The sequence below is a fragment of the Ranitomeya variabilis genome, chromosome 1 (assembly GCF_051348905.1).
Source record: "Ranitomeya variabilis isolate aRanVar5 chromosome 1, aRanVar5.hap1, whole genome shotgun sequence".
NCBI classification, from domain to species: Eukaryota; Metazoa; Chordata; class Amphibia; order Anura; family Dendrobatidae; genus Ranitomeya; species Ranitomeya variabilis.
The window spans coordinates 1,065,101,824-1,065,120,536 of NC_135232.1; the positions used below are offsets into that span (position 1 = coordinate 1,065,101,824).

General features: G+C 49.7%; 1 protein-coding gene across 4 annotated transcripts in view; it reads left to right on the forward strand.

The window, feature by feature from the left end:
• Positions 1-18,713, forward strand: part of KLHL5 (kelch like family member 5) — a 97,127-nt gene that overhangs the window by 52,691 nt on the left and 25,723 nt on the right. For all 4 annotated transcript variants that reach the window (XM_077279888.1, XM_077279890.1, XM_077279889.1 and 1 more), the window contains exons 2-3: positions 5,356-5,538; positions 9,850-9,986. In XM_077279888.1, coding sequence (XP_077136003.1) covers positions 5,356-5,538; positions 9,850-9,986 — 320 coding nt within the window. The remainder of the gene's footprint in view (positions 1-5,355; positions 5,539-9,849; positions 9,987-18,713) is intronic.

Here is an 18,713-nt window from a genome sequence, read left to right on the forward strand (position 1 = left end):
CACAGCCACTCACAGCCGCCCGCACTCGGCACAGCCACTCACAGCCGCCCGCACTCGGCACAGCCACTCACAGCCGCCCGCACTCAGCACAGCCGCCCGCACTCAGCACAGCCGCCCGCACTCAGCACAGCCGCCCGCACTCAGCACAGCCGCCCGCACTCAGCACAGCCGCCCGCACTCGGCACAGCCACTCACAGCCGCCCGCACTCGGTACAGCCGCCCGCACTCGGCACAGCTGCCCGCACTCGGCACAGCCTCCCGCACTCGGCACAGCCGCCCGCACTCGGCACAGCCGCCCGCACTCAGCACAGCCGCCCGCACTCGGCACAGCCGCCCGCACTCGGCACAGCCGCCCGCACTCGGCACAGCCGCCCGCACTCAGCACAGCCGCCCGCACTCGGCACAGCCACTCACAGCCGCCCGCACTCGGCACAGCCACTCACAGCCGCCCGCACTCGGCACAGCCGCCCGCACTTGGCACAGCCGCCCGCACTCGGCACAGCCACTCACAGCCGCCCGCACTCGGCACAGCCACTCACAGCCGCCCGCACTCGGCACAGCCGCCCGCACTCGGCACAGCCGCCCGCACTCGGCACAGCCGCCCGCACTCGGCACAGCCTCCCGCACAGCCGCCCGCACTCGGCACAGCCGCCCGCACTCGGCACAGCCGCCCGCACTCGGCACAGCCGCCCGCACTCGGCACAGCCGCCCGCACTCGGCACAGCCGCCCGCACTCGGCACAGCCGCCCGCACTCGGCACAGCCGCCCGCACTCGGCACAGCCGCCCGCACTCGGCACAGCCGCCCGCACTCGGCACAGCCGCCCGCACTCGGCACAGCCGCCCGCACTCGGCACAGCCGCCCGCACTCGGCACAGCCGCCCGCACTCGGCACAGCCACTCACAGCCGCCCGCACTCGGCACAGCCACTCACAGCCGCCCGCACTCGGCACAGCCACTCACAGCCGCCCGCACTCGGCACAGCCACTCACAGCCGCCCGCACTCGGCACAGCCACTCACAGCCGCCCGCACTCGGCACAGCCACTCACAGCCGCCCGCACTCGGCACAGCCACTCACAGCCGCCCGCACTCGGCACAGCCACTCACAGCCGCCCGCACTCGGCACAGCCACTCACAGCCGCCCGCACTCGGCACAGCCACTCACAGCCGCCCGCACTCGGCACAGCCACTCACAGCCGCCCGCACTCGGCACAGCCACTCACAGCCGCCCGCACTCGGCACAGCCACTCACAGCCGCCCGCACTCGGCACAGCCACTCACAGCCGCCCGCACTCGGCACAGCCACTCACAGCCGCCCGCACTCGGCACAGCCACTCACAGCCGCCCGCACTCGGCACAGCCACTCACAGCCGCCCGCACTCGGCACAGCCACTCACAGCCGCCCGCACTCGGCACAGCCACTCACAGCCGCCCGCACTCGGCACAGCCACTCACAGCCGCCCGCACTCGGCACAGCCACTCACAGCCGCCCGCACTCCTCACAGCCGCCCGCACTCCTCACAGCCGCCCGCACTCCTCACAGCCGCCCGCACTCCTCACAGCCGCCCGCACTCCTCACAGCCGCCCGCACTCCTCACAGCCGCCCGCACTCCTCACAGCCGCCCGCACTCCTCACAGCCGCCCGCACTCCTCACAGCCGCCCGCACTCCTCACAGCCGCCCGCACTCCTCACAGCCGCCCGCACTCCTCACAGCCGCCCGCACTCCTCACAGCCGCCCGCACTCCTCACAGCCGCCCGCACTCCTCACAGCCGCCCGCACTCAGCACAGCCGCCCGCACTCAGCACAGCCGCCCGCACTCAGCACAGCCACTCACAGCCGCCCGCACTCAGCACAGCCGCCCGCACTCAGCACAGCCGCCCGCACTCAGCACAGCCGCCCGCACTCAGCACAGCCGCCCGCACTCAGCACAGCCGCCCGCACTCAGCACAGCCGCCCGCACTCAGCACAGCCGCCCGCACTCAGCACAGCCACGCACAGCCGCCCGCACTCAGCACAGCCACTCACAGCCGCCCGCACTCAGCACAGCCACTCACAGCCGCCCGCACTCGGCACAGCCGCCCGCACTCGGCACAGCCGCCCGCACTCGGCACAGCCGCCCGCACTCGGCACAGCCGCCCTCGGGCAGTAGAGACGGAGAGAGAAAGATGGGAGCAACATATGGCAGAATGGAAACAGGAACAGGCAGAATGGGTGCAGCACATTACAACAGAATGGGGGCACAGGATGGGAGCGCATGACAGGATGGGGACGCAGGATGGAGCAGCACATGATAGGATGGGGGCGCAGGATGGAACAGCACATGACAGGATGGGGACGCAGGATGGAGCAGCACATGACAGGATGGGGGCGCAGGATGGAGCAGCACATGACAGGATGGGAGAGCAAGATGGGAGCAGCACATACCAGGATGGAGACCATATACCAATATAAATGCTCGCCACCCGGGCGTAGAACGGGTTCAATAGCTAGTATATAATATATGTCCCTTATCCTAGGCCCCATCCTGCTATATATGGCCCTTATTCTGGGCCCCATCCTGTTATATATGGCCCTTATCCTGGTTTGTATGTTCCCCATACTGGGGTATACAGTATGTCTCCCATTTTAGCGCTGTTCTTTAATGTATAGAAAAAAAATGATTCTACTCCCCTTCCCTTCACTCCCACACCACGCAGCATCCTCTTCTGAAGCTCACGGACCTGACGTATCTCTGTCCTGCAATACATTTCAGCTGAATGTGCGGCTGAGGACGTACATCCAGTTGAAGTTTGTGCTGGCGTCGTCGAGACCCTCATCCTCACCGGCCCGATCTTAACCTCTGCCTGTCGCCCATTCATACATCCGTCACAGGTAATTGCTATTAATAGGAATACGTGCTAGCCATGTATTTACATATGTATACTTTATCTATGACGGTGTGTTAATGCCCCTACTTAGGAAATACTGAAGATTGCTATGCTTTCATATACATGTTCTTTTGATTTATATCTTGGATCCATAGTGCTATAATTGTGTGTGTGCAGTAAATATATTGGGGGTCCATTACACCCCTATGTGCTTATTCTGTTGCAATGTATCTGTTATGTCATAGATTACTGTTCACATTGATGTTTAGACTATTATATCTGGTTACTATTCAGGTACATGATATTCACCATTGGTATAATTTATTATTTTTTAGGGCTAATGGTTCCTGTACTGTGCTTTTGAGTCTGGTTTAGACTCCATCATCTACTACTCTCTCGTGACCATGAGACACGATCTCTTCGTATTTTATGGATCAATTATTGGTGTATTTAATAAACTTCAGAATTGTTTTATGAATTTGCCATGTATGCCGCTGTAGGTTTGTGGGCACTGAATGGTGGTAATATTGATCTTGGTACAGTGGTTTTTGTTAATGGTCAGTGCTGGTATTATTTTCTTACTATGTGGTCGTTATATGTGGAAATGGTCTTGCATTATTTGTCCCTTATATCGTGGTGTTATTAGTAATATTTGTATTATTATTCAGTAATATGTGGCCATTGCCAGTATTATTTGGTCCTCATATGGTGGAAACTTTTGGTTCTGGTATGCCAGGATCTGTTAATTAACAATATGGTGGTACTTTTATGATCCTTACATAATCGTATTATTTGGTTTCTGTGGTATTTAGAGATATGGTATAAACACAAAATTAATTTTATAGCTATATTGTCATTTATATAAATATTTTAAGATGGAGAACAGATCATTGTTGTACTCCCTAGCGTTGTCACTAGCGGATGTTCACCTGAGCCATATGCTGGTAATGGTGGGTCATGGTTGAAACATTTCCTTTGGGCCCCTAGAACTTCTAGCCAACTGGCGTTCCCTCTAAGCTGCACATCTTCTAAACTCACCTTCTGTAGACAGCCGCATGTGTCGCCGAGAAGGGAAATGTGTGTGCTCAACAGCGCAAAAAAGTCCAAACATGTTCCCGCAGCATTGGAGGGAGGCTTCTGCGGCTATCAATGCTTCTCTGTCAGCCCCCTTACATGGTTGTAATGTAGTGTAGATAGCATGGGGAGGAGGGGGCACAGGCAAGTCATATGCAGATCGGTTCCCTTTGCGCTTATCTATATGGAGTCGCCATTAAAGCGGGCTGCCTGATGATTTATCAAAAATGGCCAGAAGTGTCCCTAATCTCCCCCCATAAAGGGTCCAACATTCTAGCAAAAGTCCAATCCAAACTTTCGGGCTGTTGGACCCCAGCATGTAGAACAAGATAACACAAAGTTGTGATCCTCCTCGCTGTGAGCTCACATGATCTCGTGTGTAAGGACCCTTTTTCTCTCATCCCAAAAAAAATCGATCTGATTTTCTGATGTGGTGAAGGAAAAAAAACTCCATCTTTTTCTTTCTGTCTATCCTTGTAAATCGGATGTCATCCAAGTGAATATCGATTTTTTATAACTACTGTCATCTGCAGTGATGGTCCAGATAGGACAACCGTTTCAATATTAGTATTTCTTGGAGAGCATCAACATATCCAACAGCGTTCTACAGAAATTGACATCACTCTCAGTCGCCATTAGGAATCTGTCTAAATTCTGTATCTCTTAACACTCAAGGACCATTTTCATGGGAAGTCGATAAACATTTCAGTATGTCTTTGGCGTATGGGAGGAAAGTGTAGAACACCCACACAAACACAGGAAGAACATGCAATTCCCATGTTATGCTGAATGGGATACAAGACCAGGTTCCCGCCACTGAGCCACAATCTTGCCGAGTTTTACATGTTTTTCTTTGCAAAGGACTTCAGGCTGCCCCATGCATATTCACTGATGGCTATGTAGATACTTTGGTGACATTTATTGCTCTCACTTATATAGCAGCATTAAATTGCACAGCACTTTACAGACATCATCCTCACTGTCCCCATTGGGGCTCGCATTCTACATTCCCTGTCAGTATGTCTTTGGAACAGGGGAGGAAACCGGAGAACCCGGGGGAAACCCACACAAACACGGGGAGAACATACTAACTCCTTGTACGTGTTGTCCTTGGTGGGATTTGATCCCAGGACCCCAGCACTGCAAGGTCATAGTGCTAACCACTGATCTGCTCAGTGCTATAGACATTTATCTAATGTATGTATTCCAGCTTTAGCCCCATTCTCCCAGATTTATCTTCCATGCAGATCCTTATCTATCTTTTCTTGCCAGCGAAGATCAGTACAAATTCCACAATAATGCATAAAATCTGACTTTTCATCTTTTTTTATTGTGAATTTTCGTTAAACAACCATCCTACTAAATATAGCTGTATTGCCAGTCCAGTAATGATCTTCCTTTTGCTGCCAACAGGACCTCAAACAGCAGCCAGACGTTATCTTCCGTCCACACGATGGAGTCCTGTGCCCCAGATGAGTTCTTCCAGTCTCTCAACCATGCTGAGCAGACGATTAAGAGGATGGAAAACTACTTGCAGCACAAGCAACTTTGTGATGTTGTCCTGATCGCAGGCGATCGGAGAATTCCCGCACACAGGTAAGTGCCAATACTGGGGGAAAATTAATGTCCCACCTGTCCCACTCCTCGCAACGTTCTGGTCCCAAGAATGCATTGCAGCAATGACCGGAGATGACGTAGACCGAGACCGCTACATCATCACTTGTTATTGCCGCAAAGCATTACTGGAAACGGAGCGTCGCCAGGAGCATCGCTAAACGCCTGGGCTGGATCCAGGGGCCGACGGAAGGTGAGTATATCACCATCTTTTATTTTAATGTTTTTTTTAACAGGGATATGGTGCCCACATTGCTATATACTGCGTGGGCTGTGTTATATACTGCGTGGGCTGTGTTATATACTGCGTGGGCCTGTTTATATACTGCGTGGGCCTGTTTATATACTGCGTGGGCTGTGTTATATACTGCGTGGGCTGTGTTATATACTGCGTGGGCTGTGTTATATACTGCGTGGGCTGTGTTATATACTGCGTGGGCTGTGTTATATACTGCGTGGGCTGTGTTATATACTGCGTGGGCTGTGTTATATACTGCGTGGGCTGTGTTATATACTGCGTGGGCTGTGTTATATACTGCGTGGGCTGTGTTATATACTGCGTGGGCTGTGTTATATACTGCGTGGGCTGTGTTATATACTGCGTGGGCTGTGTTATATACTGCGTGGGCTGTGTTATATACTGCGTGGGCTGTGTTATATACTGCGTGGGCTGTGTTATATACTGCGTGGGCTGTGTTATATACTGCGTGGGCTGTGTTATATACTGCGTGGGCTGTGTTATATACTGCGTGGGCTGTGTTATATACTGCGTGGGCTGTGTTATATACTGCGTGGGCTGTGTTATATACTGCGTGGGCTGTGTTATATACTGCGTGGGCTGTGTTATATACTGCGTGGGCTGTGTTATACACTGCGTGGGCTGTGTTATATACTGCGTGGGCTGTGTTATATACTGCGTGGGCTGTGCTATATACTACGTGGCTGTGCGACATACTACGTGGAAATCTTCATAAATAAACTACATACATATTCTAGAATACCCGATGCGTTAGAATCGGGCCACCATCTAGTATATATACTATAATAAATATATTTATACACATACATACATACATACATACATACATACATTCATTCATTCATTCATTCATTCATTCATTCATACATACATACATACATACATACATACATACATTCATACATTTTTTTTTTTTTACTTGCTTCAATAGCCTTAGGAGACTTGAAACTGCGATATTCTGATCGCTTGTGTTACACATAGCAGGGCTTTGGCCCTTTTATGTGTAACAAAAATCATCATCTGCTATGAAGGCCGGCCACAGGGCGGCGCTCAGAGTAGATCTGCAAAGTACGAGGGTCTCCTGCAGTCTATTACAGAAACTACACCATTAAAGGGGATCTACCGAAGTATACAGAGGTGATCCGAGGAGCGACTCATTGCACTTACATGGTCCTTAAAGTGAACACGACGGTGTATAATTCAATAACTGGGATCTACTTAGGGGGTTTAGTCATCTTGTTAAGTTTGTAAGCTGCTGTGCTGCATCACCAATAGTCCATTCCTGGCATTCATTTGATTGTTCCAGTTTTCCAGGTAAATGCTCGGTAACCGCACTGGGCGGCTGCACAACTCGGCAAATTATAGTAACGTAGTCGACATTTCCGTGCCTACTGGGTGACGCATCACAGTGGTCCCAGTCAGTTCTGACTGGGTGTGTGTGAATTAACCTGTTAAATTTTGTTGGTTTGTGGAAGCATCTGAGTTTAACAGTAAAAGTTAATTTGACAAGTTTAGTGTTTACTGCTTTCCATGTCCACGGCCTCGCTGTATCCTGGGGAGCCCACCCTGGGCCATAGTTTACAGACACATGACCGACTGATCAAATCAGCGGTCACATGCTGGAAAAGATGTGCCGGAGACAGCATCAAAGGGGGATACATGATTTATGACGTACCTATATGTGACACCGCAGGGTCCTGGTTGTCAGTGACGTTGCTTTCCTCACGGTGAGATTGATGTCAGCTTTGGAAGCGATGGAAGATCTTCTCTATCAGGTAATCACAAACATACAACATGTTCACTCTCCAGCCAGAAGGGGGAGCTCTGATCTTCTGGAGGGAAAGTCGGTCAGTTCCTGTCACAGAGATAGAGAGGAGAGAGAGAGAGTCGGAAGGACTAAAGGGGCCGTGCAGCCAAGAGTGTGCTGCTGCTCCTGGACAGAGATAATACAGAAGAAGAACACATTGTAGAGAGCGTGCAGGAGAGCGGAGCACAGGAGAGTAAGGCTATGTTCACACGCTGCGGGTTTTGCATCCTTTTTCCATGTAGGTTACAGTACAATGTAACCTAATGGAAAACAAAACCCGCTGTGCCGATGATCCTTTTTTTCTGTGGAAAATCCGCGCGGATTTTCTGCAGAAAAAAAGAAGGACCATGTCACTTCTTGGTGCAGAATCGCAGCGATTCTGCACCCATAGAAATGCATTGAACCGCTAACTTCCCGCATGGGGCTGTGCCCACGTTGCAGGAAGTTAAGCGGATAATGTGCCGATGGTACCCGGGGTGCAGGAGAGGAGACTCTCCTCCAGGCCCTGGGAACCATATTTGGGTGTAAAAAAAAGAATTAAAATAAAAAATAATGCTATACTCACCTCTCTGCGCTGCCCGCGGCGTCCGGTCTCAGTTGCTGTGCCGAACAGGACCTGTGGTGACGTCGCGGTCACATGACCGTGATGACGCCGCGGTCACATGACCGTGACGTCACGAAGGTCCTTGTCGGCACAGCCGCTTGCAGCGCCGGGGAGATCGCGACGTCAGAGGGTGAGTATAGCCAATTTTTATTATTTTTTACATTACTATTGATGCTGCATATTGCTGCATATACAGCATCAATAGTACAGCAGTAATCCCACAGCGGAAACCGCGGAACAAACCGCGATAAATCTGCAGGGATAACCGCAGCGGTTTTGCCCTGCAGATTTTCAATTCTGCTGCGGGATTAACCCGCAGAGGAACCCGCAGCGTGTGAACGTGGCCTAAGAACTTGGGAGAATAGCTACTACTGAGCTACCTCCCTGCAGAGCGCAGACACCGGTTCGTGATAGAGACCCTTTAAAAAGGTTCGAGCCACCTGTCATACAGGTTACTGTCCTACCCTTTAATGAGGACAGAGAGAACTGTGAGGACCTTGACAGAAGCCAAAGGCAGCAAGGGACTACACCACCACGCTAGTAGGAAGGCTTTTAACTCCACCTGGTAAAGGGGACTCTGAACTCGCTTCCAAGCCGGCCGGACCCTGCCTGTACCTGTGATCTGATGCCCTGGACTGTGGCTGCCTGAGGTTTTCAGTAAACCTGGTAAAGAGACTGCAAACCCGGGAACCCTGGGGACCCAACTTCACCTGTGGGAATTTATACCATCTTGGCTCTCATACCATCACCCCAGCTGACCCCTTTTAGCAGGTAGAATACTACAGGTGGCGTCACGAACACAAACTTTTTATTTCAAACCCCTTTAAAGACCATCCCTTTTACATGGGCGCCCAGGGCCACGGACCGAGTCGCCACCCCTGTGACACATCCCTTTAAGTACCAGACCCGGTACCAAGTACCCGACCCGGTACCGAGTACCCCACGGCCTTGGTGGGCATTCCATATACATTATAGGTCATGACGTGGTTAACTGCCATTATCTTTTGTGTTTCTTATGTAAGCCATGTAGGTATTTGCTCTCTGGTAGCGTTCACACTGGCAATGCAGTTTTGCTCCAAACGCGTGCAGCTTTTATTGCTTTCCACACAGCACCAAAACAAGCTCATAAACATAAATCCCCGGCCTTGTCCAGGTGCTAACTAAACAGCACAGACCCTGGCTACTCATACACCTCTGAGGTAGTCCCAGCTAGCCCTGGGTCGGTCAAAAAAGCTGCTGATTCTTGCGGTTCTCTGTACATGGCCTGTACAGTCTCCTCTCAGAGAGGGTTTCTGGCCTGTCGCTCTCTTAAGCCAAGACACATCCACTCTGGTCAGCTTCCCTGAGCTGAATGACTAAGAACAGCAGGTAGCCTGGTTATAAGCAGAGCTAGCCAAGTGATCTACTCTGAACCTGGAGAGCTAGGCTTTAACCCTAGGCTACCTGGCTTTGCTACAGGCACTAATTGAGCAGTAATGAGATTATGGCAATATTACTCTTCTCTACAGTGGGATTATGACAATGTGTGTGTATATGTATAAGTGTGTGTGTGTGTGTGTGTGTATGTATATGTATGTGTATGTATGTATGTATATTTTATTAATCCTTATGATATCCTCTCAGGCTGGTACTGTCCTCCGTGTCGGATTACTTTGCAGCCATGTTCACCAGTGATGTCAGAGAAGCCAAGCAGGAGGAAATTAAAATGGAAGGTGTCGAACCCAACGCTCTTTGGGCCCTCGTTCAGTATTCTTACACAGGTAATACTTTCTCACATCTTACAAATGTATTGCAGTGCAAATGAATCACATTTACACAAGGGAATCCCAAGTGATTAGATGAGGGAATATTTGGGCTCCAGACTGAAAACTGCTGCCGAGCCCAACGGACAATGCTGATCACGGTATATAATCCTGGGCGGTGTGAGATTTCTACGAATGCCAGCAAAATCACATCTATTCGTTTTAGAAAACTATGCAGGTAAATGATGAGCCATTTATTATTACAAATAGCGAGTGCCCTGCTTTATGGATGTTAAAAGTGGACCGATCAAGTTCCTTAAACCACAAATTACATTTCCGATACCTTGTGCATTGTGAAAATGCCACCCAGGCAAAAAAACAAACAAATGAAGAATACATTGAGGTATGCAGTATATAGACCAAATGATTAAACATATGTTAGGAGTTTTAATAGACCCCTCATATACACAGCTGAAACGGAGTATCCGCTACCTGTTCCTCTAGACTTTTTTCTCAAATTAATAATTTTAACCTGGTTTATGAATATTTAATACCTCTGTCTGATCCACTCACCAATGTGTGTGTTTTTATATTTTTGAGCTTTGTAGTGGTAAATAATAAAAGCGAATTTTTAGGACTGTTTTTGCTTTGGTCTATAGAAATTGCCACTCAGCAACTTACAATCACGGCATCTTCCTGTAAATTTCGCATAACCTCATAAGGTTTTCTAGGAGAAATGCTTACAGATCTATGTCTGCTCAGGAACTGTGGCCCAGGCGGTAGCAGAGACGAGTAACGCTTGTTCGGCTGACGATATCTGTAGATAAGGCAGACTTCAGTCTAATGGTAGCCCCCCCCCCCCGAATCTAATGTGGGGGGGTCTCATGGGAACACAGACCCTGATTTTATGGTAATTAATCTTGCTCTTATTGTTTTGGTCCTATTTGCCTTTAGTTTATTTTTATTTCCTATCTTGACCATATATGGTCTTATTATACTTTTGAGTAAAGCTGTGAGGACACGAGCTGGTTTTGACTGGTTATTACCAGTTTTTATGGCGCTTTTTTGGCTTCACCTGATTGGTCTATTCATAAAATGACCGGGAAAATTATTTCTATAAATAGCTTAAGGTTGCCCAGTTTACCTCAGTCACTTTTGAAGAAAGAAGATCGAGCCCCCCCCCTTAATTTTATGTTGTGTGTTATATTCGAGGGAAAATCGCCCAATTTAATTGGGTGGATTGGTTTGGTATGGTCAATTTATTGGTAAACGGTTATTGGAATTATTTATTTATTGCAAAGAATTTTATGGTTACCCTGAATAAAACACCACGGCCATTATTTATCCATATTTGGTGTCTGTGTTTTTATATGTTTAAATTTATGGGTTTTGTGTTACCATGTTCATGGGGGCCTTAAAGGGAACCTGTCACCCCCAAAATCGAAGGTGAGCTAAGCCCACCAGCATCAGGGGCTTATCCACAGCATTCTGGAATGCTGTAGATAAGCCCCCGATGTATCCTGAAAGATGAGAAAAAGACATCAGATTATACTCACCTGGGCAGGCAGTCCGATCCGATGGGCGTCGCGGTCCGGTCCGGTCCGGAGCCTCAGCGAGAAGACAAGAAGAGGACGTCATCGTAAGAAGATGGGAGGCCCCGGACCGTGATGCCCATGGGTTCGGACCGCCCGCCCAGGTGAGTATAATCTAACCTCCTTTTTCTCATCTTTCAGGATACATCAAGGGCTTATCTACAACATTCCAGAATGCTGTAGATAAGCCCCTGATGCCGGTGGGCTTAGCTCACCTTCGATTTTGGGGGTGACAGGTTCCCTTTAAAGGAATGCCGGGCATGCGCATCACCTCTCTATTCTTTCTCTGTGGGGTGGAGCTGCCATAAAAAAAAAGCGGAGGACTGTATGTGGCTTTTTCTGGTGGTCTCATAGAAGACTAAATGGAGTGATGAGGGCATGACGGCCACTGCTCATTCACACGGGGCTCTGTAGATCCTTATTCTTGGGATCAGTGGGCGCGCCCCCAACAATCAACAAATTATCGCTTATTCTTTAGGTAGGTGACACTTTAAAAAATAATCATTGAAGATCTGCACAGTTCAGACATGGAACCTGCACATGTCTTCATGCACAAGTGATCACATTATCCCCAGACATGGAGTGACAAAAAGGCAAGCAATAGCCTAATTAGGCCCAGAGGGGAATCCCAGAAGTAATGGCCTTTATGCTATTAAGTTCTCTCAGCAGCTTACAGGTACCCCTGGCGCTACACAGATACAGAACCAAGCGTTACGTTTTCTTTATGCTCCCTGACATGAAATGAGAACTTTGCCCTGAATATTGCACCTATAGCTTTAAAGCTAAGCTAATGCCCTCATAGACCCTAGATAGACACATTGGCTGAATAATCATTCTTCTGAAAAGCTTTCTTTCCAGACTCCCCCTGTACACAGATTTTTTTTTTTTGTTATGATAGTCGCTGCCAGACTCCTCTGGTAGTTTGGAATTGGATGTTGGAACCTTTCTTTCCCCATGACATTATCTGTCGGGGCAGAGTCGGGAAGCCCCCATCCACATCAGACTGTCAACTGATGTCTACTATATTGGCCAGTTTGGCTCATGTTATTTTTAATGTGAATTTGGGACTTAGAGGTTGTTCAGTGACCAGTAAATAGGTGGTATCTTGCTGATTGGTGGGTGTCCGTCCGTAAGCACCCGTGCTGACCTGCAGAGTGAGTCACTTTCATCCCTGTTACAATATGGAGTAGCAAATGCCCAAACACCGCTCCATTCTCTGTGGGGCTGGTGGATAAAGCTGAGCACAGCAATCTGCAGCCTCTTGGGGAATAAAGTGCTCATGCACGCGCACTGCCACCCCATTCTAGGTCCCAGCATAGATTTAACTTGTGGATAGGTTTAACTTATTTTCACAGGACAACCCCTTTAAAGCTGTAGTTTTAAAGAGATATCAAGATCATGATCATGACCTATTGTATAGTTCCTTGGAAGTGCAAGGGATGTGATCAACCATAGATCCACACGCACCTTACCACCACCACCCAAAAAAACAATTTTTCATAAGCCTAGGGTCAGGTGCAGATGACTGAGTATTCTCTCATCCAAGAGAATGGGGTTGGTTACGCAAATCACACCCTGATCAAAGTCTGATAAGAGTTTGAAAGTTTCATCACAGTGTGATCCGATTCTCTTGGATGAGGTTAAGATGGAAAAATAAGATTCTCCATCTTCCCCATTCTGTCAGTCCGTGGAAATGGGACTGCACTCCGATGTCATCCAGCTGCAGTCCAATAGTTTCCACGGTCTCATAGACATGTATGGCCAAGTGTGATATGAACATTGGATCAAACTCGAGCATGCAGAATTTTATTTTTTTTTCCTCTGACCGGCTTTGCCCGAGGAAAAATCTGACATGTGCATGGCCCTGTAGAATAACAACGGACAGCACTCGTCCTAATAATACAGTCGTCGGCTCTAAATAATCATGTAAGAATGCATGGGCGGACACACCGCATGTTCAGCCTGTGCAGCTGCACAGGGGCCCAGGAGGACAGGGGGCCCGATCAGCTGCTCAAATATCTTACTCTCTCATAGACCCAGCGGCTGCATCTACACTAAGAGGAGAGGAAGGGGCCGTACCGAGTATTCTGCTGTCAGAGAGGGGCCTCTTCCTCTCCTCTGAGTTGATGCTGCCGCTGGCTCTTTGATATGATGAAGGAGCCCGGGATCACTGGACACGCCCCCACAGAATCCTTGGACACGCCCCCAGTTTCTCTTCCTGGTGCGTGCAGGGCAGGCAGGAACAGGCCTGGTAAGTATGGCTGATCTCAGCCAGTCCTGTCTCCTGCCTCCTCCTCACTGCCTCTGACTGCTGCTGGGAACAGCCTCTGAGCAGTCAGTACATCTGACACCTCTGCTGCCTCCTGAGCAGTTCTGACAACTGAACTGCCTGATCAATGTTCACATGAGAGATCACATCAATCCCCCTGTAGCTACCTCCACCTCCTATACCGAGGGGGCTTTATTGGAAAACCGCTGCACTGGCCCATTCAGATGCAGGAGCTGCAGTGTGAATGCTGAAGAGTGGCCAGTGCAGCCCAGTAAAGACCCCTCAGTACAGGGTTGGTAAGTGGCTACGGGGGGAGGGGAGGTTGATGTGATGGCCGATGTTCACATGGGTCAGGCACCTGACAGAAATTCTCAGGAGGAAGAAGTCTCAGATCCACTGACAACAGGGAGAACACTCTGCAGCTATCAGAGGTAGTGAAGAGGCAGGAGGACTGGCGAGAGCTGGAGATCTGGCCAGTAAGTGCTGATGGAGGACTGAAGACCCCCAGGATGGAGCTGCTGGAGATGGAAGAATGCACCTGCCAGAGGGACGGCACGTGTAAGTAACAAAATGTGTACAGACTTACTATCACCTATGTGTATTACCATACTTCAGTGCACCTGTTTGTAAAAGTCTATATATAAGTATCTATATATATGTATATATAATTGTCTAAGGGTCACTTCTGTCTGTCTGTCCTTCTGTCACGGTTATTCATTTGCTGATTGGTCTCGCCAGCTGCCTGTCATGGCTGCCGCGACCAATCAGCTACAGGCACAGTCTGGAAGAAAATGGCCGCTCCTTACTCCCCGCAGTGTCCCCGGCGATCCGCTCCATTATCTCCGCTCCCCGCAGTCAGTGTCCACGGCGCTCCGCTCCATATTCCCCGCCGTGTCCCCGGCGCTCCGGTCCATGCTCCCCGCAGTGTCCCCGGCGCTCCGCTCCATGCTTCCCGCAGTCACTGACCCCGGCGCCCGCTCCATGCTTCCCGCAGTCACTGTCCCCGGCGCCCGCTCCATACTCCCCTCCGGTCAACGCTAACACAGGGTTAATGCCGGCGGTAGCGGACCACGTTATGCCGCGGGTAACGCACTCCGTTACCGCCGCTATTAACCCTGTGTGTCCCCAACCTTTTACTATTGATGCTGCCTATGCGGCATCAATAGTAAAAAAAGTAATGTTAAAACAAAAAAAACCCTGCTATACTCACCCTCCGTTGTCCGCTCGCTCCTGCCGCCATCTTCCTTTCCCAGCGATGCTTTGCGAAATTACCCAGAAGACCTAGCGGTCTTGCTAGGAACGGAAGATTTCGCACCCATTGGCACAGCGCCGTTGGATCCCAGGAGGCGGAGAGACGGGAGGCTGAGGAGCAGCGACGTGAATGGTGAGTATGTTAGAACTACAAGGGGCCCTCAGATCCGAAGGTGAGTATGTTTATTTTTTATTTTTTAACCTGTGACATACGTGGCTGGGCAATATACTATGTAGCTGGGCAATATACTACGTGGCTCCGTGCTTTATACTACGTCGCTGTGCAATATACTACGTGGCTCTGTGCTGTATACTACGTGGCTGGGCAATATACTACGTCACTGGGCAATATACTACGTGGCTGGCCAATATACTACGTGGCTGGGCAATATACTACAGGGCTGTGCAATATACTACGTGACTGGGCAATATACTACGTGGCTGGGCAATAGACTACGTGGCTCCGTGCTTTATACTACGTCGCTGTGCAATATACTACGTGGCTCTGTGCTGTGTACTACGTGGCTGGGCAATATACTACGTCACTGGGCAATATACTACGTGGCTGGGCAATATACTACGTGGCTGGGCAATAGACTACGTGGCTCCGTGCTTTATACTACGTCGCTGTGCAATATACTACGTGGCTCTGTGCTGTGTACTACGTGGCTGGGCAATATACTACGTCACTGGGCAATATACTACGTGACTGGGCAATATACTACGTGGCTGGGCAATAGACTACGTGGCTCCGTGCTTTATACTACGTCGCTGTGCAATATACTACGTGGCTCTGTGCTGTGTACTACGTGGCTGGGCAATATACTACGTCACTGGGCAATATACTACGTGGCTGGGCAATATACTACGTGGCTGGGCAATATACTACGTGGCTCTGTGCTGTATACTACGTGGCTGGGCAATATACTACGTGGCTGTGCAATATACTACGTGGCTGGGCAATATACTACGTGGCTGGGCAATATACTACGTGGCTGGGCAATATACTACGTCGCTGGGCAATATACTACGTGGCCTGTGTTATATACTACGTCGCACTACATGCATATTCTAGAATACCCGATGCGTTAGAATCGGGCCATCATCTAGTGTATGTATATGTACCTATGCACAGTGCTCATATGTATCTGTGGGACACAAATATAATCACAGTACACTATATATATATGTATATATATACTGTATATGTATGTGTGTGTATTAGAACCTGAGTGTACAGTAGTTACCGTATTTTTCGGACTATAAGACGCACCGGACCATAAGGCGCACCCCAAATTTGGGGTGAAAATTGCAGAAAAAAAAGATTTTTTATAAGATGGGGGTCCGTCTTATTGTCCGAATTTACAGTATCTTACCTGAGGGCTGGCGGTGGCAGAGCAGGGTCACAGGAGGCATGGTGTCGGCAGAGGTGGGGTGATGCGGTATGGCATGCACCTGAGCAGGGTCCCTTCCTGCTTAGGTGGGCGACGCCACGGCCTGGTGTCCATGGTAGGGTTGCAGCAGTGGTTACCGGCAGAGGTGCTGGGATGAGGAGGTGCTGGAATGAGGAGGTGCTGGGATGAGAAAGTGCTGGGATGAGGAGGTGCTGGGATGAGGAGGCGCAGTGAGCGGTATGGCGTCAGAGGGGTCCCTTTCCCCGGTGAGGTGATGCAGCAGCCCGGTAAGCAGCAGAGCCGGGTGAATCCTGTTGTTAGCGGTGGTGGCGGCCATCTTCCCGAGGCCATTTTCCTGAAGCCCCGGGAAGCAGAGCGCTCCATCTGCGCGTGCGGCCTCCGGAAGATGTCCGCCACCACCGCTCACAACAGGATTCACCCGGCTCTGCTGCTTACCGGGCTGCTGCATCACCTCACCGGGGAAAGGGACCCCGCTCACTGCGCCTCCTCATCCCCGCACGTCTGCCGCCACACCTCTGCCACCGCACCTCTGCCACCACGGTAAGCCTGCATTGCGACTATTAGACGCACCCCCCATTTTCCCCCCCTTTTTTGGGGGGAAAAAGTGCGTCTTGTAGTCCGAAAAATACGGTATCTGTGTGTCTATAATTATATATATATACAGTATACTGTATATGCTACATATAATGCACACACATACACACAGTCATGGCCAAAAGTGTTTTCATGTATCGATGTGTACTTTGGTTATCTATGCATGTATGTACAATATATATATATATATATATATTAGTATCTGAGACACAGTAGGTAGTAAGTGTAAAGGTAAATTTCTCTTAAAGGGAACATGTCAGCAGTTTTGGCCGCTGTAAGGGTACCATCTCACAAAACGATTTACCAACGATCACGACCAGCAATACGACCTGGCCGTGATCGTTGGTAAGTCGTTGTGTGATCGCTGGGGAGCTGTCACACAGACAGCTCTCCAGCGACCAACGATGCCGAGGTCCCCGGGTAACCAGGGTAAACATCGGGTTACTAAGCGCAGGGCCGCGCTTAGTAACCCGATGTTTACCCTGGTTACCGTCGTAAATGTAAAAAAAAAAAAACCAGTACATACTCACATTCCGGTGTCCGTCAGGTCCCTTGCCGTCTGCTTCACGCACTGACTGACTCCCGGCCGTAAAGTGAAAGCAGATCACAGCGGTGTTGCCTGGTTGCTAGGGAATCTCCACATGTACTTATGCTGGCTAACAGATGTAAATCATTCAGCTGCGGCAAGAAAAAGTAAATCTCCGAGCACTAAAAAATACTTGGAGGACCTCCAAGCATGCTCGAGAAATCTCAAGTAACGAGTATATTAGCTCATCACTAACAGCGTCCTGTAATGTGGAGCGCCGTCCATTATTACCCAGTATCATCTCTTGCCATCTACAGCACCGTCCCTTACATTGAGTATTCTCATTATTTTTGTTCTTCACAGCGTCTTCTCTTTATTGCATGGTGTCCTCTCCTGTAAAATGTAAAATGACTGCTGAGGGAGCAGCATCTGACCAGAAGACCAGTCCATCAGCCGCATCCATCACAAAAGAAGCTTTCCCATGCTCCATCAGCCATCATTTCAGTTTATATCTAACAGGAGTGGATGATATGTAATAAAGAACAGGGAGGTATAAATAACAAAAATAATGAGAATCTGATATGTAAGGGACAGTGCTGTACATAACAAGAGGGAACTATATGATACGGGACGGTGTTATACATAAAGAAAGAGCACTGTGTAATAAGGGTTGCAATATATATGAGAGGAGACTGTAAAAAAAATATGTATATCTGTAGCTTGGTCGCGATGAAAGGAGGGGGGCCCAGATACATTTCTTGCACAGGGGCCCTAAGCTGTCTGTGTCCGCCCCTGTAAGAATGGTTTCAAGCTAGAAAGAGTCATTGCCCACGGTGGAGCGTACAAAACACCCGGATCAGACTCAAAGACAAAAATAGGTCACGCAGCCTCGCATAGCACAAACCTTGGCTTTGAACGCACCTGATTTCCCCTGCGGGATGCATTGTGTGCCACTTGCACATTATTGCTGTGTGTATCTTTTCCTGATATTTTCTTGCTTTATTAAGGTAAATGATTTGTCGTTATTATTGTCTTTGTTATTTTAGCGCACCTGTCACTCCATCTTTTCCTGGTGTGACCTGCTTTACACCCTCCTGC